Source organism: Myodes glareolus, chromosome 19 (genome assembly GCF_982192425.1).
Source record: "Myodes glareolus chromosome 19, mMyoGla1.1, whole genome shotgun sequence".
Lineage (NCBI taxonomy): Eukaryota > Metazoa > Chordata > Mammalia > Rodentia > Cricetidae > Myodes > Myodes glareolus.
This window is the reverse complement of record NC_142044.1, coordinates 44289432-44316296: the sequence shown is the minus strand read 5'-3', so window position 1 is coordinate 44316296 and position 26865 is coordinate 44289432. Positions and strand designations below refer to the sequence as shown.

At 45.3% G+C, this 26865-nt stretch overlaps 1 protein-coding gene across 2 annotated transcripts; it reads right to left on the bottom strand.

Annotated features, from left to right (window-relative positions):
• Window positions 1–425: 425 nt before the first annotated feature.
• On the bottom strand, window positions 426–26807 carry Xrcc6 (X-ray repair cross complementing 6). 2 transcript variants are annotated; one of them, XM_048445073.3, is made up of 13 exons: window positions 26670–26807; window positions 25938–26026; window positions 23918–24030; window positions 20878–21016; window positions 20388–20642; window positions 17180–17363; window positions 15489–15675; window positions 12860–13028; window positions 11398–11559; window positions 9715–9844; window positions 4215–4315; window positions 2303–2416; window positions 426–784 (listed from the first exon to the last, which is right to left on the bottom strand). In XM_048445073.3, exons 2-13 carry the CDS (start codon window positions 26011–26013, stop codon window positions 591–593), a joined length of 1824 nt encoding a protein of 607 aa, XP_048301030.2. In that variant the 5' UTR covers window positions 26014–26026; window positions 26670–26807; the 3' UTR covers window positions 426–590. The 2 variants fall into 2 exon arrangements, with proteins under 2 accessions (XP_048301030.2, XP_048301031.2); XM_048445074.3 differs by lacking the exon at window positions 26670–26807 and adding an exon at window positions 26522–26661.
• Between the last annotated feature and the right edge of the window lie 58 nt (window positions 26808–26865).

Sequence of the window (26865 nt, the reverse complement as noted above, 5' to 3'; positions counted from 1 at the left end):
GTGTTTTGCCTGCAAATATGTATGTTCACCATGTGCTTAGTGCCCATGGAGATTAGAAAGGGTATTGGGTCCCTAGAAGTGGAGTTATAGATGGTTGTCAACAACCATATGGAGGCTGGGAAACAAACTTTGGTCCTCTGTAAGAGCAACAAGTGTCCTTAACTGCTGAGCCATCTCTCCAGCCCCAGCATCATACATTTAAAGAAAACACATGGGAAGACATGGGAATACAATCTTCCTAAGGCTTGTCACTCCAGAAGAACCTGTATGACCACTTATCCATCCCCACACTCTTCCCCGACCTCCTCTGTTTCCACTTGATATGTACTTCCGGGGGGGGAGGGGGAGTTAAGCTAAGAGCCAATTAGAGTAATCTCTGGATTTGAGGCAGCTACTTTCCCGTTCATACTGAACAGTACACGGTATAAAGTTAGAGCTCTTTATTCATATATAGTGTAAGGCACAGCACAGCGGAGTGGGAGGGCCACAGTCTCTATCAATCTCCATGATAAAGTCCCTTGCATTTCTATCAGGCAGCTCTTTGCAGCTATGAAACACCTGCCACCTTGGCGAGACACAGCAGCTGGTCTTCACTTCTGGAAGTGTCTGGTGACAGCATCTAGCAGTTCCTGCTTCTTCGGTCCACTCTTGAGCCCATAGGCTTTGCAGACCTCCTTCAGTGTAGGCACAGTGAGCTTGCCCAGTGTGCCCTTGGCACAATGGGCCTTCAGCTCTTCTTCTGATAACTCCACCTTAAGCTTTTTACTTGCAGAACCTGTATCATCTAGAGAAAAGGCAGGAAGGGACAACCTAGAAATTCTTCCAGTGGTACCCTAGCTACGTGGCACAGGACCGTCCTAGGATGCGGATGCAGCTGACCATCTGCCATCTGATCACCTAGCGCAGCTGCTCATTCTGTGTGGGCCCTATCACTTTTTCTTTTTTTCTGGAACATAGCATAGCAATAGACTGCTTGCCTAATATGCTTAAGGCCCTGGTTTCAATGTCAGCAAATCCAAGGTGGAAGAAAATAAGCATTTAAGTTCTGAGGCACCAGGCAATAAAGACAGGCAGGGCGAGTGACAAATTTATTGGTAAAGCAGACAATGTCTGACAGCAACCTCTAGGGAATGACAGGGAGTGAATTCTGAAGCAAAATGGAGCAGAGTGGACACCGATCTGATCTCTTGCCACTCCTGTCATCATGGGTCTCCTGGGCAACGAGGATTAAATATGGCTTTACTTTGCCAAGGACAGCCAAAAGGATTAAAACCTAAACCAGAACCATTCCAAAATGGTGACAGTGTATCTGGTGTTCTCTACAAATGTGAGCCTCATAGTAAAGGAAATCTGTAAGGAAAATGGTCAGTGCCAGGAGCAGACAACAGAGGGGAGCCAAAGAGACTACACTCCCAACTGGAGAGCTACACGTCAAAGCAGGACATACATTCTCTTTACCATTGTCTTTGTAGAAATTTAGATAATTAGGGGCCAGAGAGATGGCTAAGCAGTTAAGCACTACCTGTTCCTCCAGAGGTCCCAAGTTCAATTCCCAGCACCCACATGGTACCTCACAACTGTCTATAACTGTAGTCCCATGGGATCTGATGCTCTCTTCTGGTGTGCAGATGTACAGATAAAACACCATATAAAACACATAAATAAATCATACAAAATTAGATAATGGGCATAAAGTACAAGATTGTTAAGAGCATAGAAGGCAGTGTGGTGATCCATGCCTATAATCCCAGCACCCAGAAAGTCAAGGTTTCCTGGACTTGAGGGTCAGCCTGAACTACAAACACCCTGTCTCAAAGCAAAATGACTAAAGAACATATAAAAACAGACTCATTTCTTCCTAGATGGAGTATAAATGCCACTTTTTTGGAGGCTGTATATCCCAGGTCCTCCTGTCATTCCTGAGTGCTGGGGCCACAGGCCTGTCCCATCACATCACATGCAATTCTTATCACGCGTGTACCAGTGCATGTCTTTGTAGAGGCCAGAGAAGGATGCTGGATGTCATCTATAGCTCTACACCTTATTCCCTTGATATATGGACTTCTCCCTGTCTGCCCCATACTGCCCCACTACCCCCATGTACATAGATTTCTGAAAAGGCTGGGATGAAGCTCAATGATAGCACTTACTTGGAGATGTGAGGTCCTGACTGACCCCTAGTACATTCATCATCCCTCCAGAAATGAAAAGTAAGAAAACCAGTTATGTCTGTGGTAAGACCATAAAGACCATGAGGAAACCTTTGAAAAGAGCATGCCATACATCGAGCTGCAGCCCTCACCTTGTTTTCTCTTGGCAGTTTTGCCCTCGGGGTCATAACCTGGCGGGTAGACAAGTTCTTTAAACTCATCTACCAGGGTACCCAGTCTTTTCTTCATGGCTTCAACCTTGGGCACTAGAAAATCAAAACAACATGGTGCTCACGTGAGTCACAAGCATTCCAGTGACCTGTCCATTCCAGTTCTGAGGGAAACACGAGGGCACTGAGTCAGATGACCATGAAAACAGGGACCAGATCCTTCTGGCATCCTCCATGCATAGCATCCTCAATATTGTGATGGACCATTCTATGACCTCCTTAGATTCCCAAGTCTTGGAAAATGCCAGTTCCTTATTTAAATGGCATAGTACCTTCATATATCCTACACTCTCTCTCTTGTACTTGGAGGGAACTGAGGATATGGTGTTGCAGGAGAATTGTCTGTATTCTGTCAATCATGTTTTAAATAAAAGCTGATTGGCCAGGCAGGAAGTAGAGGTCAACCAGACAGGAAGTAGAGGCGGGGTGATGAGAACAGGAGTATTCTGGGAATTAGGAAGTTCCCTCCGCAGTTCTGCCCAGATCACCGAAGAAGCAAGATGTGAGCTGCCCCACTGAGAAAGGTACCGAGCCATGTGGCTAACATAGATAAGAATAATGGGTTGATATAAGTTATAAGAGTTAGTAAGAAGCCTGAGCTAATGGGCCAATCAATTTATATCTAATGCAGACTCTAAATGCGATTCTTTGGAGCTTGCCAGCTGTGGAAACTGGATAGGACAGAAACCCCAACAAGTCAGGCCCTCATGTTACAATACGGGAGTAGTCCTTCCTCACAGGCTGCTGAACTGAAAGACTGTCTTCTGCTAGACCCAGCTAGACAGTCCCCACAATCACACCTGCTTTTAATAAGAGCTATTTTGTTGGGTGTAAGAAGCCACAGAGAATTAGGACGCTAAGCAGGCCAAGCTAATTGTTCTGGTGCTCTTAACTGTCACAAGGACCTTCATTAAGTCCAATCTGCTTCCAGTGACTACTCACTTATCTGTCACAGCCTGCGTCCTCATAAACACTATCAAGAAGGGGTTTAAGAGCTGGACAGTGGTGGCGCATGCTATTAATCCCAGCATTTGGGAGGCAGAGGCAGACGGATCTCTGAGAGTTCAAGATCAGCCTGGTCTGTAAGAGCTAATTCCAGGGCAGCCTCCAAAGCTACAGAGAAACCTTGTCTCAAAAAACCAACAACAACAACAAAAAAAGGGGGGGGGGTCTGAGAGCAAGGCCTGAGATGCCCAGCCTGAGAGAAAAGCAGCAAGTATTGTAGTTCAGGATGAGGGCAGGACTCTGTTTCCTAATATACCCACTATTGACTGCTCTGAGAAACCACTCCCTTCTCTGGAAAGTAAGGGCAGCAGAAGCCCCCGCTTCAGAACTATGGATATTAACTGAGTCAGCAGGCAGGACAAAAGTGCCTGCCACACTGCAGGCCTCAGTAAATGTTATCAGCATTAACTTTCACCACAAAGACATGGGGTGGCCTAGTTAGTTCAGAGTCAGGTCTCAGGAGCCTGGCACTCTTTCCTCCTGTCAGCGCAGAGCTAGCCAAATCTGTTCCAGGCAGTCTAAGGTGACCTAGAAAACCTCTCAAGCAGAGACGGTCTGAATGAGGAGGTTTGGAGATGGCTAGAAAAACACTTCAGATCACTAGTTAGAGGGTCAAAAGCAAAAGTTGTCTTCCTTTGTGGTTCCCCCAGCACACACACACACCAGCACCACTTGGTGCTGGACAGGTTCAGGCCTCCAACTGAAATTTAAAGATTTCGGCTAAGGATGTAGCTCACCAAACAAAGCAGAAGGCTGCCTCCCCGCAATGTGTAAGCCCCGGGTTCAATCCCCAGCACCGACAACCAACAACAAAAGGCACACTTCTTACGTGTCAGATCTACTACTTGTTCAGACTCCATCATATCCAGAGCGAGGGCCTCCAGGTTCCGGAAGTGCTGCTGCAGCACCGGGTTCTCAAAACTGTCACTCCTGTTCAAACAACATCGGAACACAAGGGCTTTCAGGAAGGAACTAAATAATCAGCCAGACAGCATGGGTCTAAGGTCAGTAGTGGGAAAGTTCACAAGTAAATCAACTTCTCTCTCTCCAGTTTTCAATTTATCACTGGATGCTGGACCATTAACTGCAGAGCAAACCTGGCTGCTTGCCTGTCATTAGAAGCTTCAGGCAGAGACAAGAATAGAGAAAACAGAATGATTAAAGTAGAGAGAAAAAATGAAGGACAACAGGACGGAAAGGGAGGAAACCGAATGCGTTTTCTGTGTACAGAGCAGCACAGGAGTTAAGTGTTTGAACCAGAGCCACACACAGGGAGCTGAAACCCGGTCTCTACGCTTTTCTGTTGGATGAGACTGAAAAGGGGGCCTACTGGCCTGTAACCTGTTTCATCTGCAAAATGGGCATAAAACCAACCTTTCAGGATTATACTCACACGCACATACACATACACACAAGAATAGGTATCTGCAAACATCACAGAAGACTGCAGAGGTCAAAGGTGTCAAGATCCCTTGGCACTGGAGTTACAGGTGGTTGTGAGCCACCTGACATAGGTGCTGGGAATCAAAGTCCAGTCCTCTGCAAGAGCAGTAGATGCTCTTAACCACTGAGCCATCTTTAGCCTCCCTTTCACGTTTCTTAAGGAGAATAAAGGACAGGGTTGAGGTGTAGCTAAGAGAAGAGGACTTGCCTCATATGCTGGGGACCCCAGATTCAATTCAGCATCAAATGTTAACAAAAATAATTGAGATAATGTTGGCACTGTTGTTTAACACATGGTACTTTACTGTTCTGAGATCAAACCCAAGCCTTGTACATGCTAGGAAAGTGAATCCCCAGCCCTACATGGTAGGATCTTAGTGCTCCCATTTTCTAGGAAAGGACAATGGCAGGGAGTTACAGCAGCAGGAGATAGGCACCTTTTCGTTTTTGTTTGTATTGTTGGTTTTTGAGACAGAGTTTTAGATATTCCAAGCTGGCCTCAAACTGTAGCTAGTAACGACCTTGAATTCCTCATACTCCTGCCTCCACTTCCTCAAGCGCTGGGATTATGGGTGTGTACTACAATGAAAGGTATCATCTGCCCAGAAAGTAGAAGTATATACAAAGAGAGAATGTGAAAAACTCTAGCTTGATGGCAAAAAAACACCTTTAATTCCAGCACTTGAGAAGCAGAGGCAGGTGAATCTCTGTGAATTCGAGGCCAGACTGGTCTACAGAGAGTGTTCCAGGACAGGCTCCAAAGCTACAGAGAAATCCTGTCTCAAAAAACAAAGAAAGAAACAAATTGACTTTAAAATAGACTATAAGCTAAGCGTGATGATGTATGTAACCAATTTCAATTTCAACACCAGGGCCACTCTGGGCTAGACAGCAAGACAATGTCTCAAAAACTTAAAAGCCAAACAACGAAGATCTTGATAAGCATGTCTCCTAAGAGGACATATGCATGGGCAAGAAATACACGAGATTCATGTTCAACTGTCATTTTCATTAGGGAAATATAAATGAGGCTACAATGAGTTATCACCTCACTTCTCTCGAGAATGCGGCTCAGCCGAGTGTGAGACTAGTCAGCATGAAGCCCTGGGTCCAATTCCCAACACCAAACCAGGCATGGAGGCCCCGCTTGTAACCCCAGTGCTGGGGCAGGGAAGGCAAGATCAGAAGCTTCAGTTCTCCCTAGGCTACATAGCAAGTTCAAGACCAGCATTCAGGAGACAGTCAGTAAGCCACACGTGTGAAGATAAGCAAGGACTACGCATTGAGTCAGTCTCTACCCTCCTCAAAAAGATGTCGTGGATCCCAAAGGAAGCCCTGAACTCAATGATGGCCTCTAACTCTTAATCCTCCTGCCTCCGCCTTCAGAGTGCTGGGAACTACAGGTATACCACATTGAGTAATAAAATACTGTCTTTGACAAACAAAAGCAAGAAGCATGGCCAGGATGGGAAGAAATGGAACTTTTGTACACTTTTGGTGAGAATTGGTGTGGGAGAATTGTCTGTATTCTGTCAATCATGTTTTAAATAAAAGCTGATTGGCCAGGCAGGAAGTAGAGGTGGGGCAATAAGAACAGGAGTATTCTGGGAAGGAGGAAGCTCCCTCGGGAGTTCTGCCCAGACCACCGAAGAAGCAAGATATGAGCTGTCCCGCTGAGAAAGGTACCAGCCATGTGGCTAATATAGATAAGAATAATGGGTTAATATAAGCTACAAGACCTAATAAGTAGCCTGAGCTAATGGGCCAATCAGTTTTATAACTTATGGAGATCTCTATGTGATTTTCTTTGGGGCTTTCCAGCTGTGGGGAACTGGGGAGGACATAAACCCCAATAAGCAGGTCCCTTCATGTTATAGAGAAGACAAAACAGGCAGGAACCATGGGAAACTGTATTGAGGTTCCTCAAAAATTGCAGCTAGAAAGGCCAGTGAGGTGGCTCAGTGGCTTGGCTTGTAGCACTGGAGGACAACCAACTCCCAAAAGCTGTCCTACCCTCACTTCTGTATATTACACACACACACACACACAGAGAGAGAGAGAGAGAGAGATAATAAATAAAATTGCTAAAAATTTAAAATATGGGGCTGGAGGGATAACTTGGTAGACAAAGGTGCTTGCCACCAAACCTGCGGCTAGAGTTTAATCCCCAGGGCTCACATGATGGAAGGAGAGAACCAACTCCTGTAAATTGTCCCCTGACCTCCACCCATGAACTGTGGCACACACAAAATAAGTAATAAAGGTAAAATTTTTAGATTGAAAATAGAACTATTCAAAAATTGAAATCCAGATGTCAAAGATATACCAACATCCCCAATTTCATCACAGCCCTCTTCACAACACTAAGACAGAGAAAGAAACCTTACATGTATGTTGTGAGTTATTTGTACACTGTGTGAAGGTATATTGTTGCCATTGGTGTAATAAAAAGCTGAACAGCCAATAGTTAGGCAGTAGATATAGACGGTTCTTCTGGACAGAGAGAGGAAACAAGAGGGGGAATCTAGAACCCCAAGAGAGATGCAAGGAAACATGGACGAACCAAGATGAGCAGTATGTGACAGATAGATTAGTAGAAACGGGTTCACTTAAATTACAAGAGCTGGTTAAAAACAAGCCTAGCCATGTGGTGGTGGCGCACGCCTTTAATCCCAGCATGTGGGAGGAAGAGGCAGGCGGATCTCTGTGAGTTCGAGGTCAGCCTGGTCTACAAGAGCTAGTTCCAGGACAGGCTCCAAAGCTACAGAGAAAACCTGTCTCAAAAAACAAAACAAAAGGGGGCTGGAGAAATGGCTCAGAGGTTAAGAGAACTGACTGCTCTTCCAGAGGTCCTGAGTTCAATTCCCAGCAACCACATGGTGGCTCACAACCATCTGTAATGAGATCTGGTGCCCTCTTCTGGCCTGTAGGCATACATGGAGGCTGAATCCTGTGTACATAATAAATAAATAAATCTTTAAAAAAAAAAAAGCCTAAACTAGGGCCATGCTTTCATAACTAGTAAGTCTCTGTGTTGTTATTTGTGAGCTGACAGCCCATAGAAAAATCCACCTACACACATACATTAACAGGTGAGCGAATAAAGAATACAGTATATTACATGTTTATATTAAATACATTCAAATTTATTAGTCTTAAAAAATAAAAAAAAAAAAAAGGAAGGAATCAGGGAGATGGCTGAGTGGTACAGATCTGGCTGCTCTTCCAAAGACCTGGGTTGGATTAGGAACACCCGCATGAGTACTCACAACCGTCTGTGACCACGGTCTTAGGGAATCCTATGCCTTCTCTGATCTCGTGCATTACACACATATCCAGACATGCAGCAACAGTGCTGAGTCTGGAGGACGCGTGCTGAGGAAAGAACTGTGGCGGAAGGACAAACACCACACTATTCCTCTTATGTGCACATCTGCAACAATCAAACTCTCGGAAACCAAGAGTGGCGGAGGCCAAGGGCTGGGAGCGACAGCTGCTGATCAGGTCTCACAGTGCCGCTGTGCAGCAGAGCAGCACCCTAGGGTTTCTCTACAGGACATTGACAATCTAGGAAGGAGGTAGAGGTCGTACATCAAATACAAACTGACGAAAGAAAGATGGCGTGTGATAATTATGTCTGCAGTCACATTGTGTAGGCTTTAAAAGATGGTCTCTTTTCTGTTTATAAAAAGTGACTTGTCAGCTGGGTGCAGGCACAAGCTTTTAATCCCAGCACTCAGGAGACAGAGGCAGGTAGATCTCTGTGAATGTGAGGTCGGCCTGGTCTACAAAGTGAGTTCCAGGACAGCCAGGGCTGTCTCTAACACAGAGAAACCCTGTCTCAACCTTCAACCTTCCCTCCAAAAAAAAAAAAAAAGTTACGTAGGGCTGGAGAAACAGGTCAGCCATTAAGAGCATTTGCTGCTCCTACAGAAGACGTGGGTTCAGTTCCCAGCACCTATACGGAAGTTCAAACTGGCTTTAACTTCAGTTCTAAGGGCTGCAACTTACTCCTCTGACTTCCTTGAGCACTAGCTATGGACATGGTGTCTGAGATGGGCATGGTGATGCACACTTGTAATCCCACTATTTGGAACATGAGGCAGAAGGAGTACTGCAAATTTGAGGCTAACCTGGGCTACATAGCAATTTCTAGGCCCACCTGAATTACAGAGTAAGATCCCATCTAAAACAAACAAGAAACTAAGTAAGCACATGCCACTCTTTTTAAACTTGTAAAACCTCTAGTCTTTCTTTTTTATTTTTTTATTTTTTTTTTTGGTTTTTCGAGACAGAGTTTCTCTGTAGCTTTGGAGCCTGTCCTGGAACTGCTCTTGTAGAACAGACTGGCCTCGAACTCACAGAGATCCACCTGCCTCTGCCTCCCAAGTGCTAGGATTAAAGGCATGTGCCACTACCACCCGGCTTTCATTTTTGAGACAAAGCCTGGCCTTAAATTATGCAACCTTGCAGCCTCAGCTTGAAAGTGCTGGGATTACAGGTAAATACCACCACACATGGCTCCTCATCTGACTTTTTAGGTCTCCCGCACAGTCTCTTCAAGATAAGCAGAGCCTCTATTCTCGATGTACTTTTATTTTTGTTTTTTCAAGTCAGGGTTTCTCTGTATAGTCCTGGCTGTCCTATAACTACCTCTGTACCCAGTCTGGCCTCGAACTCACAGAGATCCACCTGCCTCTGCCTCTTGAGTGCTGGGATTAAAGGTCCATGTACTTTTTAAATTCCTGGTGACATGTAATGATTTCTTGGTTTTGACAACCTGAATAGAACCATGCCCTCTAAGTCTATGTCTAACCCGAATTTCTAATACAGTCCAACTCGGTAGACAGCACCAGAAGAAAGCCCAAGACTGACCCAGTGCTCACCTGTATGTGAAGCGGAGCTTGTGAACGATAGCCTTCATCTTGTCTATCTGCTCGGGGTTGGCCATCACTTTCTCAGTAAAGGGCACCTTCCTTTTGTCGTCAGCAAAGGGGAGGAAGACAAGCTGGAAGCCTGAGGAAGGAACACAGGTCTTCTGAGGTTTGACTTAGTGGTGTGGCTGTTTGTCTCTGAGCCCTGTGATGCTGCAGCTGGGAGTTATAAGTCCAGTTCCTCCTTTACCAGAGGAACCTGTGAAAGTTAGTCGAACAGACTCTCTGGGGATTCGTGGGAAACCTAACAGAGGAGGGATGCCCCAACAGGGAGCAACAGCCAGGCAGCAACAGTTGGTCCTAGCATCTAACTTTTATTATTATTATTTTATTAATCCAGAGTCAGATGGTCCCAGCTTCATTGGGCTCTCCTCTGAGCTACAGTCCTTTCCCACTTTTACGGCAGTTTAAAGCACACATTAAAGAGATAGGAGTTATCCTGTGGGTCCTGGTACAGTCCCTTCATGGTTCTAGAAGGAAAAACCCAGCTACTCTAATCAATACTGCTGCCAGGTGAGGGCCCTTATGGCAGGGCTGAAGGTGTTAAACAAGCGAGCCAATTTCTCCCCTCCACTCTCTAATACACCCCCGCCCCCAGTGTGTCTACTATTGACAAGGACTTTGAGGTCACTACTAGTTTTAGACAGCCAGCGTGGGCAGCTTACAGCATGAAAGGGTGAGGTTAAGTGAGAAGTTAGGTTACTAAGCAAGCATGTTGATGACCCTGGTTTTGATAGCTCCAAAGTAACATGCTGGCGTTGGTCCTTATTAGCACGACTAGAGGACTAGGATCAGGGACAACTTGTGCTAAGCATAAGCACACGAAATTATCTCAAATATAAAACAACCGCCAGGCGAGAATAGGAAAAGTAAATCCTGTCCCCAAGTTGGCTAGCTGACAAGTGGCGGAGATGGATTCAAAACAAAACAAAGTGAGCTCTGAGATGTACAGCAGAAGACAAAAGTCACCGCTGGGTATGGTGGTGCGTGCTTATGATAATAGCACTCAGGAGGCAGGGGCGGCAGGAACACAAGTTCAGGGTCAGCCTGGGCTTGCTTTATTTATTTATTATGTATGCAATATTCTGTCTGTGTGTCTGCCTGCAGGCCAGAAGAGGGCACCAGACGTCATTACAAATGGTTGTGAGCCACCATGTGGTTGCCGGGAATTGAATTTAAGACCTTTGGAAGAGCAGGAAATGCTCTTAACCTCTGAGCCATCTCTCCAACCCCCAGCCTGGGCTATATAGTGAGACTTTGCACAGAGAGGCTAAAAAGGAAAAGCAAGTCTGACTTCAGTTTATCCATGTCGTCTCCACACACCACACTGCCCTGGCAATTACACCAAGTACTAAAGGTAGCAAGAGACTTTCAGTAAAGGAAAATGTCAACAGAGAAACTCTGAAACAATGTGCAAATACATACAGTGGAGCCTGTCCTGAGGCCTGACAACCTGTGACTGCACACTGTTGCCATCTATGGTGGCCTTGCCTGTCAGGACATCACATCCACCTACAAAACCTTAAAATCGTACATTTCCCAGGCCTGATTATTGGGGTCTCTGGTGCTTCAGAGCCCCTCTGGGATTCCAAAGCACACGGAAGGCTCAAGAGCCTGGAGCTCTCTGCCACGTACCTGCTGGAGTCACCTGAACATTCTGATCGTCCAGTTCCTCTTCCTGTGGCATCAAAGCCACAAAATAAGGGGGGACGTTCTTTCGGGGTGTGTATCTGCACACGGCTATGACCTCCTTCTCCAGACACTTGGTGAGCAGAGCACTGAACAAGGTTGAGCTGCCTAGAAAGCAAACGTCACAGGGGCTGTATCCCCAGCACTCTCCTCTCCCACTTCATTCCCCATCATAACCAAAGTCTGTTTTGATTTGGGTTGTTTTTTTTTTTTTGAGTCTGGGTTTCTCTGTGTAGCTCCGACTGTCCTGGAACTTGCTCTGTAGATCAGGCTAGACTGGAATTCAGAGATTTGCCTGCCTCTGCTTCCCAGAGTGCTGGGATTAAAGGCATTAAAGGAATGTGCCAACACACCTAGCCATAAAATTTTGTTCATTTTCTTTACAGGGCCACGATACCTCAGTAAGTAAAGGTGAAGCCCCAGAGCTGAGAGAAAGTAGAGGTGGAAGGGACAGAGAAACAGAAAGAAAAGCCACCAGGTTTGGGGGTTCAAATACTGCATTGCGAGTATGACTCATTGCCGTCTCATTTTATCAATGTTAGGCTAATGTTAGGCACGAGCCTCCAGTACTGACGGAAGCCACTCAGGTATCGATGAGTTCCTTGTGAAGTGCTCAAGTACAGACAAGGGCAAAGGTCATATCATCGAGAACTGCCCACAGTTAAAGCAGAGGAATGTCCTGGGTACAGTTTTGGCTCTATTATTTGGTCCCTCTTATAATTCCATAGGATAAAAGTTTTAAAAAAATTCCAGTCAGGTGATGTCAGTGCACGTCTTTAATTTCAGCACTTGGGCAGCAGAGGCAGGTGGATCTCTATGAGTTCGAGGCCAGTCTGGTCTATAGTGTGAGTTCCAGACGGTCAGAGTTACACAGAGAAACCCTGTCTCAAAAAACCACACACAAAAACAACAAACAACAAAATCTTCAAATTGTGGTCTGGAAAGATGGCTCAGAGATGACTGTCTAGAGAGATGACTGCTCTTCCAGAGGACCCGGGTTCAGTTTCCAGCACCCACATGGCAGCTCACAGCTGTTGGTAACCCCAGAGAACCCGACCCCCATGGCAAAACACCAATGCATATAAAAACAAAACAAAAATACAAAACTCAAATTCTATAGCCCTTCCCCCCGGATTTTTTTTACAATACATGGCAGTATGGTGAGATGCCTGAAGAAATTTAACTTTGCTCAGTCCCCATTTCCAAAACAGAAACATGCAACATTACCTTTATTTTCCCAAACATGAGACATTTTTAAAATACCCATTCATATCTCTTATACGTGTCCAAGTAGCATCCATTTAGGAAACATGGCTCAAAAAACCCAGTGACAGTGGTGTGTTATTCCTTGGTCTACTATTTACCAGGGCCTCCTCTGGGTCTACGAACTGGAAGCCTATGTACTCACCGTTTACCAGGGACTCCTCCGGGTACACAAACAGGGAGGGTCTCAGGTAGTGGTGCTTCTTCAGCATGACCAAGGGCTTAAAGCCCATGAGGATCAAACCTGGCTCATCAAACCGCTTCAGCTCCTCTGTTTCCTCTTTCTCTAGCACAATCTGACGACTCCCGTAGGTCTAGAAGAGAAAGGATGGGAATAACAAGGGCCACCAAAGAGCTATGCAGAGATACATTTGCCGTCACCAAACATCAGCAAGTTAAAATTAGCTCTGTGGGGCCTGGAGAGATGGCTCAGCGGGTCAGAGCACTTGCTACACAGCTGTGAGGACATGTTTACCTCCCTGACACCCATGTAACACCAGATGTGCCTGGAACCCCACTGCTGGGTTAGGAAGGAGACAGGTTTGCAGCCTACCAGCCTGGCTAAGGAAACAATAAGCTTTGGTTCAGTGAGAGACCTCAAGGGAAAAAGGAGGCCAGAGCAGAGTAACCAATGTCCTCCTCATACAACCAGGCATGAGCATTTACTTAAGGATGTCCAGGTCATTTATATGTGTCATCTAACTTGTCTTCTGCAGCAATCTGGGAGGTTGTGTTTAACAGGAGCAGCAGGGATGGCTCAATGGTCAAGTGCCTGCCTAGCAAATAGGAGGCTCTGAGTTGGATCTAAAGTAAAACAAGCAAAATAACAACAAAAAACCTGTTTAACAGACAACTGAACTGAAGGTCAATAGTTGGGCACATGCTCCAGATTATACAACTACTGTGGTCTTTCTCCCTGCCTCTCCAAAAACAGGGTTTCTCCGTGTAGCCCTGGCTGTCCTGAAACCCTCAAGCTCACAGTTCTGTCTTTATTAAAGGCACCACCGCCTGGCTGACAGTGATCTTTAAATCTATATCTTTCTTGTGCCAAAGGTCATGATCCTCAGAAATTGTTTTTTCTCTTATTTAATATTTATTGAGCTCCCAGGCCTATCCATGACACACAACAGATACACAAACCAAGGACTGTGGAAACAGCTCAGTGGGGAAAGTACTTGTTTCACAGATCTTTATGGGATGGAAGGTCCCACATCAGGTCCTGGATTGAGTTCTGGGTGCGGGGGGTGGGGGGTGGGGGGGTAGGCAGCAAGAAACATCTGCTGGGCAGTGGGCACAAGCCTTTAAAAAGACCCTTCTGGTTTAGCTATTAATAAAGAAACTCAGTGGTCAGAGGACTGCTACCCAATAAGCCAACATGACTGTCTAGTTACAAAAAAAAAAAAAGAGAGAATGTTTTATACTTTCTATCCTTCAAACAGCAGGTGTGGGGCTGGAGAGATGGCTCAGAGGTTAAGAGCATTGCCTGTTCTTCCAAAGGTCCTGAGTTCAATTCCCGGCAACCACATGGTGGCTCACAACCATCTGTAATGGAGTCTGGTGCCCTCTTCTGGCCACCAGGCATACACACAGACAGAATATTGTATACATAATAAATAAAATAAATATTAAAAAAAAAAAAACAGCAGGTGTGAAATTTATACTTCAGAAAAAAATGTGTGTGTGTAATGGGTTGAATAAAAATACCTAACTAGTCAGACAGTTAGAACCTGAAGGTATACAAAATTCTTATCCTCGCCCACATTTTATATAATTAAATAGAATGTGTTCAACCAGTCATGGTGATGCACACCTTTAATTGCAGCAGTAGGGAGGCAGAGGCAAGTGGATCTCTGAGTTCAAGGCCAGCTTTGTCTACAGGGAGAACCTGTCACAAAATAATAAAAAGGTTGTGTTCAATTTTCAATATCACATCCTTCTAAAGAATATCCATCAGAGAAAGGACAAAAAGAGAGAAGGCACTGTACCTGATCTTTCATGCTCAAAAAAGCAGGGTACATCCATCATGCAAAGCAAAATAATTCAGCAAAAATAAATTCTCACCCTTAAACAGTCCACTGCACCTGCAAACCCTAACTCCTCAGCGCCTGGGATTAACCACAAAGCACTTCCTGTTGCTGTACTTAACAGTCACAGCAGTGTGTGCTGAGCAATCCAGGCCGAAGTTCCCACCCACCTACACCTGTCCAGTTCACTTTCTGTCCTCACAGACTCATGTGCCATGGTTGCAAGGTCAGCGGCTTCCTGTCTGAACAGCTTATCTAAAAAGATGCCGGTGAAGAGTGACCTAGCTGGTCAGGCTGCTCAAAGTGTTCCCTTCCTGCTTTGTTTTTGTTTTTGTTTTTGTTTTTCCCTCTCCTCAAGACAGGGTCTCTATAGCCCTGGCTGTCCGGGAACTCACTCTGTACACCAGGCTTGCCTTGAACTCACAGAAATACGCCTGCCTCTGCCTCCTGAGTGCTGGGATTAAAGTCATGTGCCACCATGTCTTTCCTGTTTTCTGCTGTTTTTGATTTGTTTTGTTTTGTTTTTATTTATCTGCATGCACACCTATGAACAATGACCATGTCTGGTGCATGTAGATAGAGGTCAGAAGAAGGGGGTCTAAGTTCCTGGAACGGAAGTTATGGATGGTTGTGAGCCACCATGTGGGTGCTGGGAACGGAACCTGGGTCCTTTGCAAGAACAGCAAGTGCTCTTAACTCTCATCTCCGGCCCCCACCTCCTGTCAATCCTGAGTAGGGTTAGCCACCTACCTGAGACCGCTTGGTATCACTAGGCAGGAGCAGACTGCCTGTGTTTACATTAAAAGTCCTAGTCTTGGATTTCACGGGCTCATTTGTTTCTCGATAGAGCCTCACTGGAAAAGGCTTGTTAGCTTTCTGGACCAAGTTATAAACGCCCACCATGAGCGCTACATCTTTACCAAGCTTGAACTTTAACCTGAAGGAGGAGGAAAAAAAGAAAAAAGCATGAACAGAAACATTGAACTTTCCTATGTAAAATGTTTTCACAGAAGCCAAGTTTCAGTTTGTTTTATTCTTTCCAATAACGTCTTAAAATGCAGACTCTAAACAGAACACAGCACCGGGTGTGGTGGCAAGAATTTAACCCCAGTAGTTGAGGCACTAAAACAGTAAAACTGTCATGAGTTCAAGGCCAGCATAGGGAACATAGCAAATACCAGGGGAGTCAGGTCTAAATACAGGACTCTGTCCAAAATATAAAACAAATAAATAAATAAGGGGAGAAGTGGGAGGAGGGGATCAGAATGCAGCTAAACTCGGTAGTAAACACCCCAGCTGAGAATACATAGCAAGACCCTGACTTTAAAAAATGATCTAACAATGATCTAACAATCTGGTTACTATTAATCTCAAACTATAAGAAATCAAAATAAGGCCGGGCACATGCCTTTAATCCCAGCACTCGGGAAGCAGAGGAAGGCAGATCTCTGTGAGTTCCGAGGCCAGCCCGGTCTATAAGAACTAGTTCCAGAACAGGTACCAAAGCTACGGAAAACCCTGTCTCAAAAAAAGAAAGAAAGAAAGAGAGAGAGAAAGAGAGAGAGAGAGAGAGAGAGAGAGAGAGAGAAAGAAAGAAAGAGAAATAAAAATAAAGCTAGGCATGTTGGCCCATGACTTTAATCCCGGGAGGCAGGGATTAAATCTGCTCAGGCGGCAGAGGCAGAGGCAGGGGCAGGTGGATCTCTCAGTTTGAGGCCAGCCTGTTCTATAGGGCAAGTTCCAAGATAGCTACACAAAGAAACCATGTCTTAAATGAATGAATAAAAAAATACATAAATACATAATAATAAAGGACTCAGGTCAAAGGCTTGGCAGCAGGCACCTTTATCTGGTGAGCTATCTCACTGGCTTAATAATAATATAATTTTGACAATGATAACTAACATCTGGGGGCTGAAGATACAGCTCAGTATTTAAGAGCACTTGCTGCACTCCCAGAGGACCTGAGTTCGACTCTCAGCATCCATGCTGGGTGGCTCATAACTATCTATAACTCCAGCTCCAAGGGATCCAGTGCTTCTTGCCTACATGGATACCCACACAAACACATAACTTTAAATAAATAAATACATACATACATACATAACATCTGTTAAGCTTGTGTGTGTTAGATGTCTTTTACTTACTCTTTACAATAAATAACCTAATGAAGCAGATGTTCCTGCCATCTGCCATCTACAGAGATCAGACAAAGTACTAAGGAGTGTAGCAAAGTACTCAGACATCAAGGAAACGGAAGGCTGCATTACTGTGGAGACTCGCAGTACCATCTCCAGCCAAAGAAGAAACAGGTCTTGCTATCCCAAAGTAAAGCAGGTAGAGGAACAGTGTGGCAGAAGTGAAGGTGAGGAAGTCAAACCTATGCACTGTTTGCGATGTGTTAGGGAAGGATGTGCAGCTCACACAGGCTGGGTGCACACCTGGACAGTACTCGCTTTTTGGTTTCCTTGGCTCGAACCTTCCTTAGCAGATCTTCCAGCTTGCTTGATTCCTCAAAGTGAACCCCAAGGTCCTCACCCTCAGCTATGCTGATGATGTCTCTGTAGAACAAGGATATGTCAAAGCCCCCACGTTTCTTCAGATGCATCAGGTCAAGGAAGATCCCTGAGGTAAGTACAGAGCAGACAGGGAAACAAAGTACAGCAGATGAGAATTCCCACTGTGTTCAGACAGACCTCAGTATGGAGCCCTGGCTGCTGAGACTCCTAACGAGGCTCCTGCCTCTGCGTACCCCATACCCCTCCACTGCAGAGTGCTAGGATGACGGGGTGGTACCTGGTGAATTTTTTTTTAAAAAAAGAGCACCACACATTCTTAACCACTGAATCATCTCCTATGTTCTAAAAGCAATGTTAGGTCAGCATGATGGCTCACTGAGTAAAGGAACTTGCCACCAAGCCTGAGGTCCTGAGTTCAATCCCAGGACCTACACATTGGAAGGAGAGAACTGACTTCTACAAGTTATCCTTTGACCTTCACAGATTGCAAAGTGACATCCATGTGCCCACACACACGTAAAATAAATACATGCAATTTTTTTCTTTATCTTTTTTTAAGACAGGGTTTTTCTGTGTAGCCCTGGCTGTCCTGGAACTTCCTCTGTAGCCCAGGCTGGCCTTGGATTTATAGAGATCCGCCTGCCTCTGCTTCCCAATTGCTGGGATTAAAGGTGTGTGCCACCATTACCTGGCATAAAAGCAATTTTAAAAATCTCAATTATCTATCTATCTATCTATCTATCGTGGGGATAATTGAGACAGGGTCTTAGTATGTAGCTCTGACAGGCCTAGAACTAACTCTGTAGTCGAAGCTGACCTGGAATTCACAGAGATTCATCTGCTTCTGTCTTCCCAGTGGTGAGATCAAAGGTGCACTGCCATACCCAGCTAAGTTTGGTTTTTTTGGGGCTCGAGGGTGATGACTTAAGTGTCTGTTTAAAAAGAGATGGTGTCAGGCAAGATGTGGTGAGGTGTGGATAATCCTAAATCCTGGGAGACAGAGGCAGGAGAAATGTAACAGGTTAGAAGTCACTAGGTCTACATGCCAAGTTCCAGGTTAGTCAGGGATACACAGTGAGACCCTATCTCCAGAAAGAGAAATATTCGAAAGATCATGTCTGTACCAGACATGCAAATAATCCCAGCATTTGTGAGGCTGAGGCAGAAAGACTGCTGTGAGTTTGAGGCTACACTGGGCCACATACTGAGCTTTAGGTCATAGAGAGTTTATGTAGTCTTTTCTTTTCTTTCTTTTTCTCTTTTTCTTTTTTGATCTCGGAAATAAAGAAAAGCTAGTTGGGCAGTGGTGGCGCACACCTTTAATCCTAGCACTCAGGATCTCTGTGAGTTCGAGGCCCGTCAGGGATATACAGAAAAACCTGGTTTCAAAAAAACAAATATACATGCATTTTACATTATACACACACACACACATCAGCCAAGGGCAGTGGTGGAGCATGCCTGCATGCCTGCAATCCCAGCACTTGAGAGGTAGGTCAGGATTAGGACCAAAAATTCAAGGTTATCCTCAGCTCCACAGCAACTTCCCGACCAGCCCGAGTGAAAAGAGAATCTGTATCTATCAAACAAGCGGGCAGGCAATGCTTGGTGTCCTGCAGTACAGCCTGGTCAGAAACTCCTAGATTATACAGCCCTCCTGCCTCAGGCTCCCTAGCAGCTGAAGCTGTGGGATGTAACACTGTGCCCGACTCAAGCATCTATTTTCAGTTAAATTCAAATGTGTTTCTTTTGCTGGATTGTTCTTTTTTAGCTAGGGCCTCACTCTGTAGCCCAGGCTGGACTCATATTCCTCTTCCCTCAGTCTTCAAAGTGCTGGGATTTGGGCCATGCATCAGCAGGTACAGCCAAACATCCTCTTTTGAAAGATGTACTTATATGTTATCTGTATTTTGTTTGCATGTTTTTGCATTTCATGCATGCAGTGACCATAAAGGCCAGAAGAGGGCGTCAGATCCCCTGGAACTGGAGACAGTTGTTAGCCACCATGTGGGTGCTGACAACAGAGGTCAAGTCCTCTGGAAGACCAGCCAGTGTTCTTAACTACTGAGCTATCTTCTCCAGCCTAAGCCGTGCGTCCTTCAAATGTCTCCCTAGACTAGGCATGACAGTGCACACCAGGAACAACACCACTTGGGAGGCTAAGGCAGGATTGCCTGCTTGAGGCCTGCCTGGCTACACAGCAATTTCTAGACCAGCATGGGCTATATAACAAAACTATACAAACTCTAGATTGACTATTAACATTATCAGGACCTAAAGAAAGTGGCTATGCCTATCAGCTATCATAACTACTTCAAACAACACTCAAATCACTACCATTCCTAGCAGTGCTGACATCAAGACGAGCGTGCCCTGCTTGAGACCTTTAGACCAGCAGGCAAGACTATTTAGGCCACACTGGTGTGACCCCAGCTTTACTTTACTCTTTCATTTGGCTCTTGATGGCAAAAGCAAATGCTTAACCTCAACTATAAAGAAATAGGTTAGGAGTCATTTAAAAGAATAAGAAAGGCTGGGGAGATGGCTCAGCAGTTAAGAGCATTGGTTGCTCTCCCAGAGGACCTGGATTTGATTCCCAGCACCCACATAGCTCACAGTTGTCTAACTCTAGTTCCAGGAAATACAATGCCCTCTTCAAGCTTCCACAGGCAACAGGCACAAAAGTGGTATGCAAACATTTATGCAAGCACACATAATACATATCCATACATACAAAATTCTTAATTAATTAAATTTTTAAAAAATTAAAATATACATCCTTTGGGGCTGGAGAGATAGATGCACAGATATGCATGCATTCAAAAAACCCACATACATAAAATAAATAAAATTAAAGAAAAAAAAGCAAATAAGGAAACAAGACTGGAGAGATGGTTCGGGAGTTAAGAGCACTGGCTGTTCTTGCAGAGGACCTGAGTTCAATTTCCAGCAGCACATGGCTGCACACAACCATCTGTAACTCCCGTACTAGGGGATGTGATGCCTCTTCCAACCTCCACGGACTCTTGGATGCATATGGTGCATACAAATACATCTAGGCACATACATACACATAAAAACAAATATTTTTAAAGTAATAACGAAATAAAAAGATAAGGAAAATGCCCACCGGTGTCACGGAGGTCACCGGCTTTGGTCCTGGCCCGGCTGGCTTTGGCACTGTCCCTGCTGTGAGGGTCATCTTCATTGGTGAAGAGCATGATCCTCTTATGACTCATCTTGACCTGGACATCGCTGAAGAGGTTGGCACAGACCCAGAGCACTTCACTCAAGGAGTAGTCGGATCCATGGCCAATTGTGTCTTGGAAATGCTTTTTTCCCTGTTGTCCCTTAAACTGGTCAAGCTCTAACACACGTTTAGCACCTGGTAAGAGGCAGAGTCAAAGGGGGCAAAGAAATAAGGCCGTGAGCACTACCTTCCCCACAGGCTAACAGAGGCCTCCTCACTCGACCGCTGTGGAACGAGTGTGGCAGGGACTCTCTGTGAAGAAAGTAAGTTCCCAGCCAAGAGCAAAGCCGCTTCCTCTCCAGAGCCCTCTTTCTTTCAGCTTAGTGAAGTTCCCACATGAAGGAAACCATTTTCTTTGAATATTACTGACCTGGGTTATCCAAATCTTGTAAGACATAAATATTTTTGAAATTCACTGAATTTTTGTCTTTCTCGGTACCGTAGAACACCACTCCCAAGAGATCTCGGTCGCTGCTTATGATCTTACTGGTGTACACACTCTGGATACACTGAGAAAATAAAAATTCTGAATGTTTACTAAGCTTCTGTCAGAGTCAGGTACGGTAAGCACTTAGGGTTTATGAGCTGGGGAATGGAACTCGGTCGGGGGAGTGCCTGCCTGGCATGCGCAAAGTCAGAGGTTGGTACCAAGTGCCGCATAAACCAGGCACGGTGGCACGTCTGTAAACCCAGTACATGGAAGGTGAGGCTGGAGGCCCTCAGAGTAGCCCATCGCAGTGGGTTTTATGCAGCGCTGGCGACCGACATGGATTCTACCAACAGAGTGTCTGGTTTTCATTCCACACATCATACACATCAAGAGAAGGACTACTGAACCCACAGCAATCCTAGGGCTGTATCTCCAAGGAACTACCAAGTCATACCGGCCACACGCTTTCACATTCTTTATTTTAGCCAGGGCAACGGTGGTGAACACCTTTAATCCCAGCAGGCTAATCTCTGTGAATTCAACAACAGTTTAGTCTACACAGGGGGTTCCAGGACAGCTAAGGCTACATAAGGATACCCTGTCTAGACAAACCAAAAGAAAAAAGAAAAAAAAAAAAGATTATTATTTTATTTTATTGGTTTTTTTGAGACAGGGTCTCTCTACATAGCCCTGGCTGTCCTGGAACTCACTATGTAAACTAGGTTGGCTTTGAATTCAGAGAGATCCACCTGCCTCCTGAGTGCTGGGATTAAAGGGGTACACCGCCATGCCTTCTTAACAACAGCTTACTCAAGTCCTTTGTCCCCAGCCCCCTTTTAGAGACAGGACCTCATGCCCAGGCTGGCATAAAAATTTGAATATGTAGCCAAGAATGACCTTGAACCTCTAGTTCTCTTGCTTTTATCTCCCAAATGCTGGAAATATTGGTGCACATCACCAACCCAGGGTCTTCCACATGTTAGGCAATCACTCTCCCAACTGATCTATATCCCTAGGCCTGTTTTGCCCATTTTAAGACTGTATTGTAATTGTTTACTACAAATAATTTTCAACTCTCAGATTTCACCTGCAAAAAGATGTGTGTATGTGTGTATATCTGTGGTGGAAGTGGTGGAGGTTAAGGAGGAGGAAGAGGAAGAGGAGGTGGTGGAGGTGAAGGAGGAGGAGGTGGTGGTGGTAGAGGTGAAAGAGGAAGAAGAAGAGGAGGAGGAGGAGGTGGCAGTGGTAGAGATGGAGGAAGAGGTGGTGAAGGAGGAGGAGGTGGTGGTGGTGGTGGAGGTGATGGTGGTGGAGATGGTGGAGGTGAAGTAGGAAAAAGAGGAGGTGGAGGTGAAGTAGGAAAAAGAGGAGGTGGTGGTGGTGGTGGTGGTAGAGGTGGAGGAAGAGAAGGAGGAGGTGGTGGTGGTAGAGGAAGTGAAGGAGGAAGTGGTGGTGTTTGTGGTGTTGGTGATACTGGGGATTGAACTTTGGTCTCAACCACTGAGCCAGCCTCAAAAGGACCTTATCCACACTATAACAGCAACACTCGACTTACAATCCAACTCCAAGGAGAACAACCCACTTCTACCTTCTCCAAGCTAGCCCAGAAGGTGGGAGCAATTATCCTAGAGTATCCCGAATAAAATGGAGGGTGTCCTCCCACTCTCGCCAGATACAAGTACAGGTGACCATCTGAGAGGACTATCCACCATCAACATACACAAACTTTTAAACGTGGTATTTGTGGGGGTGAAGAAATGGCTCAGCAGTTAAAAGCACTGGCTACTCTTCCAGAGGACTCAGTTTCTATTCCCAGCACCCACATAGTGCCTCACAACTGTCTGTAACTCCAGGTCTGGGAATCTGAAGTCCTTTTTGGTATCATCTGGTATCAAGCATACATAGACATACCTGCACATAAAACACCCATATTCACAAAATAAACAAAATTTTAATTAAACAAAATTTTAAAATAAATAAAAATGGCACGTGCTGGGTATGGTGGTACATATTTATAGTACCAGTATGTGGGAGATGGAGAAAGGATTTAAGGGTAGCCTTTGATGCAAAGCAAATTTTTAGGCCACCCTAAGCTACATGAGACACTCAACTTAAAAAGAAATACTAGGTAGGGCTGGAGAGATGGCTCAGTGGTTAAGAGTACGTATTGTTCTTGCAGAAAACCCAAGTTCAATTTCCAGCACCCATATTAGGCAGTTCACAACTGCCTGGAACTCCAGCTCCAGGTGATATAATAACCCTGACCTCCGACACACACACACACAGTATTAAAATTTAAAAATATCCAGGCAGTGGTGGCACAGGCCTTTAATCTCAACATTCAGGAGGCAGAGGTAGGCAGATGTGTGAGCTCGAGGCCAGCGTGGAATACAGAGCAAGTTCCAGAATAGCCAGGGCTACACAGAGAAACCCTGTCTTGAAAAACAAGACAATTTAAAGTGGCACTAATTTTCCTTTTCCTTTTTGGCAGAACCTCACTATGTCACCCCAGCTGCCTTTGAAGACACGCTTTTCCTACTGAGCCTCCAACATGCAGATTACAGGCATAGGCCATCATTCCCAGACCTTTCTTGGAGGGATGGGTGCAAAATAAGCAGGATTCTCATCAAAAAGGAGATTCTGGAACCCACATGAGGCCTGTGGATGAGTAACAGTCTGATAGGAATGGGACCAGTATGGGTACTCCAGGCTTAAGCCAGTCAGTCAGGAGACAATGGCTATTCCATCCCTAGGGTTCTGACCTGATTACCACATAGCACCTTACCCATGCACATTCTGTGATACGGGCTTCTTCCTGATTTTTGTTTTTTTGAGATGGAGTCTCACTATAAAGCCCTTAGTTATCCTAGAACTCGCTATATAGACCAGGCCAGCCTCTGCCTCCCGAGTGCTGGGATACAAGGCATGCACCACCACACCCACCCTCGATTTTATGAGTCCAGTAACGAGAAAGTCTTACCTGGATGGTCATATCAAAAGGTGTGACTTCATCTTCACCCTGAGATTCAAACATAGCCCTGGAGGCATCAACCAGAAAAATCAAGCTATCTCTTCCTGAATATTTATATTCTCCTATGGGGAAACAAATGACAGAAAATGTTTGCCTTTTGCATCATAGTTAATATGCTTATCACTCACATAAAACAAAAAGCTCGGTAGAACAAAAGGACAGCTGGACAATTCCTATACAGCGCCCTTACACTTCCCTTTGTTCTTCCTTTGTCTCCCCAAAGGAAACCACTCTCTTGATTGTCTTGGCACTCATTCCCTTGTTTTTCTTTATAGCACGTGTGAGGGCCTGGGTCCAATCTCCAACAGCAAAGTACATGCACTACACATATAAAACTCATCTAAGGAGCTGGGTGGTGGTGGCACACACCTTTAATCACAGCATTTAGGAGGCAGAAGCAGGTGGATTTCTGACTTTGACGCCAGCCTGATCTACAGAATGAGTTCCAACACAGCCAGGGTTACACAGAAATCTTTTCTCAAAAAGCAAAACAAAATTTTAAAAAAAGGGAAAAAAAATCATCTAAGTATGTATCTTGAATCATTAGTCTTGAATTCTTATTTTTAATTACTTTAAAAAATTATTTACTAAATGTATTCATTTTATTTTATGTGTGAATGATTAGCTTGCATGTATGTATGTAAACAATGTGCGTGGTTAGTTTCCTCTCCGGAGGTCAGAAGAGAGCATCGGGTCCCTGGAAATAAGAGTTGTAGATGATTGTGAACCACCATGTGGGTAATGGGAATGAACCCGGATACACTGGAAGAGCAGCCAGTGCTCTCAACCACTGAGCCATCTCTCCAGCCCGAGAGTCTCTTATACCTTTTTTTTTCTTTTCTCTCTCTTTTTTTTTTGTTTTGTTTTGTTTTTTTTGAGGATACGGTTTCTCTGTCTCCGTCCAGCTCTTATACCTTTCTAAGGATGAGGGAGGTTTCGTAGCACAGTCTTGAAGCTGGGCTCTGAGTCCTAGGTAAGAGGCAGGAGGAAAGGCAAAGAGCAGGAAGTATAACCACCAATGTCCACTTTATGTAAACTCACTTCCCGGGGCTCATACAGAGCTCAAAGTCAATGTCAGTTACACAGTGAATTTGAAGGCAGCCTGGTCTACATGAAACCACATCTCAAAAATAAATAGTTGGACAGTGGTGGCACACGCCTTTCGTTCCACAACTCAGGAGACAGAGGCAGGTGAATCTCTGAGTTTGAAGCTAGTCTGGTCTACAGAGCAAATTCCAGGATAGTCAGGGCTATGAAGAGAAATCCTGCCTTGAAATAAATAATAAACAAACAAGCAAGCAAGCAAGCAAACAAACAGGGCCAGAGCGGTATCTCCGTGGTTAAACTAGTGGTTAAGAACACCTGCTGCTCTCTTGCAGACAACACAGCACCACTTTGCTGTGCCCACATGGAAACTTCAGTTCAGGAACTCCAGCTGCCTCTTCTGACTCCTTTTTGCATCCAGACATGCACATGATGCACACATATACATAAAATAAAAATACTTTTAAAAACAACCAAAAACTTGCCAGGCAGTGGTGGCACACGCCTTTCATCCTGTTACTAGGGAAGCAGTAGCAGGTGGATCTCTATGAGTTCGAGGCCAGCCTGGTCTACAGAGTGAGTTCCAGGACAGCTAGGACTGCTGTTATACAGAAAAATCCTGTCGGGAGGGGGGGGGATATGTAAATAAAGTGACAAAGATTATCATGCATAGAATCATTGATTAGAGATTAATAGAAAAATCTACTAGCGACTAGTAAAAAATAGTTAGGAATGAATGTTCACAGATTGGAATAGGGTCTGAACATCTCTGCAAAACCCAAAACGGGTAAATATTTTAGATTATCTGGGGAGAAAAGAAAGAGCAATCAGACAGCAAAATGCTTCGAGCAAAAAAAAAAAAAAAAAAGTAGACAGGAAAAGTCTTTCTTCCACGCAGACCACACTACCTGATGAAGCAACTTACCACCCGGGTCAGGGCTCTCCTCCTCTTCTTCCTCTTCCTCGCCCTCGGTTTTGTAGTAGGTTTCCCACCCTGACATGTTGGTTTGCTCACTAGGCGAGAGAAATTATGAACAACAAATAAATTTAAACAGAAAAAAATACCGAGGAAGGTAGCCCTGTGATAGAACGCTTGTCTACCATGTGTGCCAGGTCTTGTGCTACAAACAAATAAAAGAAAGTCAACTTCTAGGTTCTTTCTAGATCTGCTCAAAATGCTCGGGTCACTGATGAGGAATATGAATGATGGCTCCTGCTACCTTGAGAGCTCTCGGTGGGAGGGAGCAGTGGAAATGAGCATGGGATCATTCCAGCACCAACCTCCCCTTGGAAAGCCCTTAAGGAAGCTGCAGGACGAAAGTGGTTGGCGGTGGGGGGCGGGGTATAACGGAGCGGCCCAGACCTTAAGGTCTCATCTCGACCGCCAACTGCACTGCGAGGGTACTTGGTGTACTGGTTAAAACACTCGTTTTCATTTTCCTCCCAGTCTCCCCCAACCCTCAGCCAGGGACTCCCGGTGAAGTCTCAACTACTAGTCCTATGCCACACCCAGGGGAGAAAGAAGCAGGATCCACAGTGTGTCTCTTCGGACCGGTGCTGCTCTGCTGTGAAACAAAGGACCGCGCGACAATGAGCGGACACGCAGGACCACGGCAGGTGCCGCACCCAACACTTCAAGCACGACCGACCTACCTACCTTTGCTGCAGGTGAGCGAGCCCAGGGGACAGAAGGCGGGCCACACGTACGCGCGGGCTCCGGCTCTCTCCCAATCAACGACAAACACGTCACCACGCACGACACGCCCTCCGCCCTTCAAGCGGACACGCCCATCCTCATCCGTGGCTTCCACCCCCGCTCCCAAACTAGATCGCGCGCGGGCAGGGAAAGCCCC

Coding starts and splice junctions, on each gene's coding strand:
- Xrcc6 (XM_048445073.3), bottom strand. CDS start 26,013: ATGTCAGGGTGGGAAACCTACTACAAAACCGAGGGCGAGGAAGAGGAA. Junction 17,364..20,387: donor CGGTGACCTCCGTGACACCG/GTGGGCATTTTC, acceptor TACTTACCTCAG/GGATCTTCCTTGACCTGATG. Junction 13,029..15,488: donor GTGATACCAAGCGGTCTCAG/GTAGGTGGCTAA, acceptor TTTCTCTTCTAG/ACCTACGGGAGTCGTCAGAT.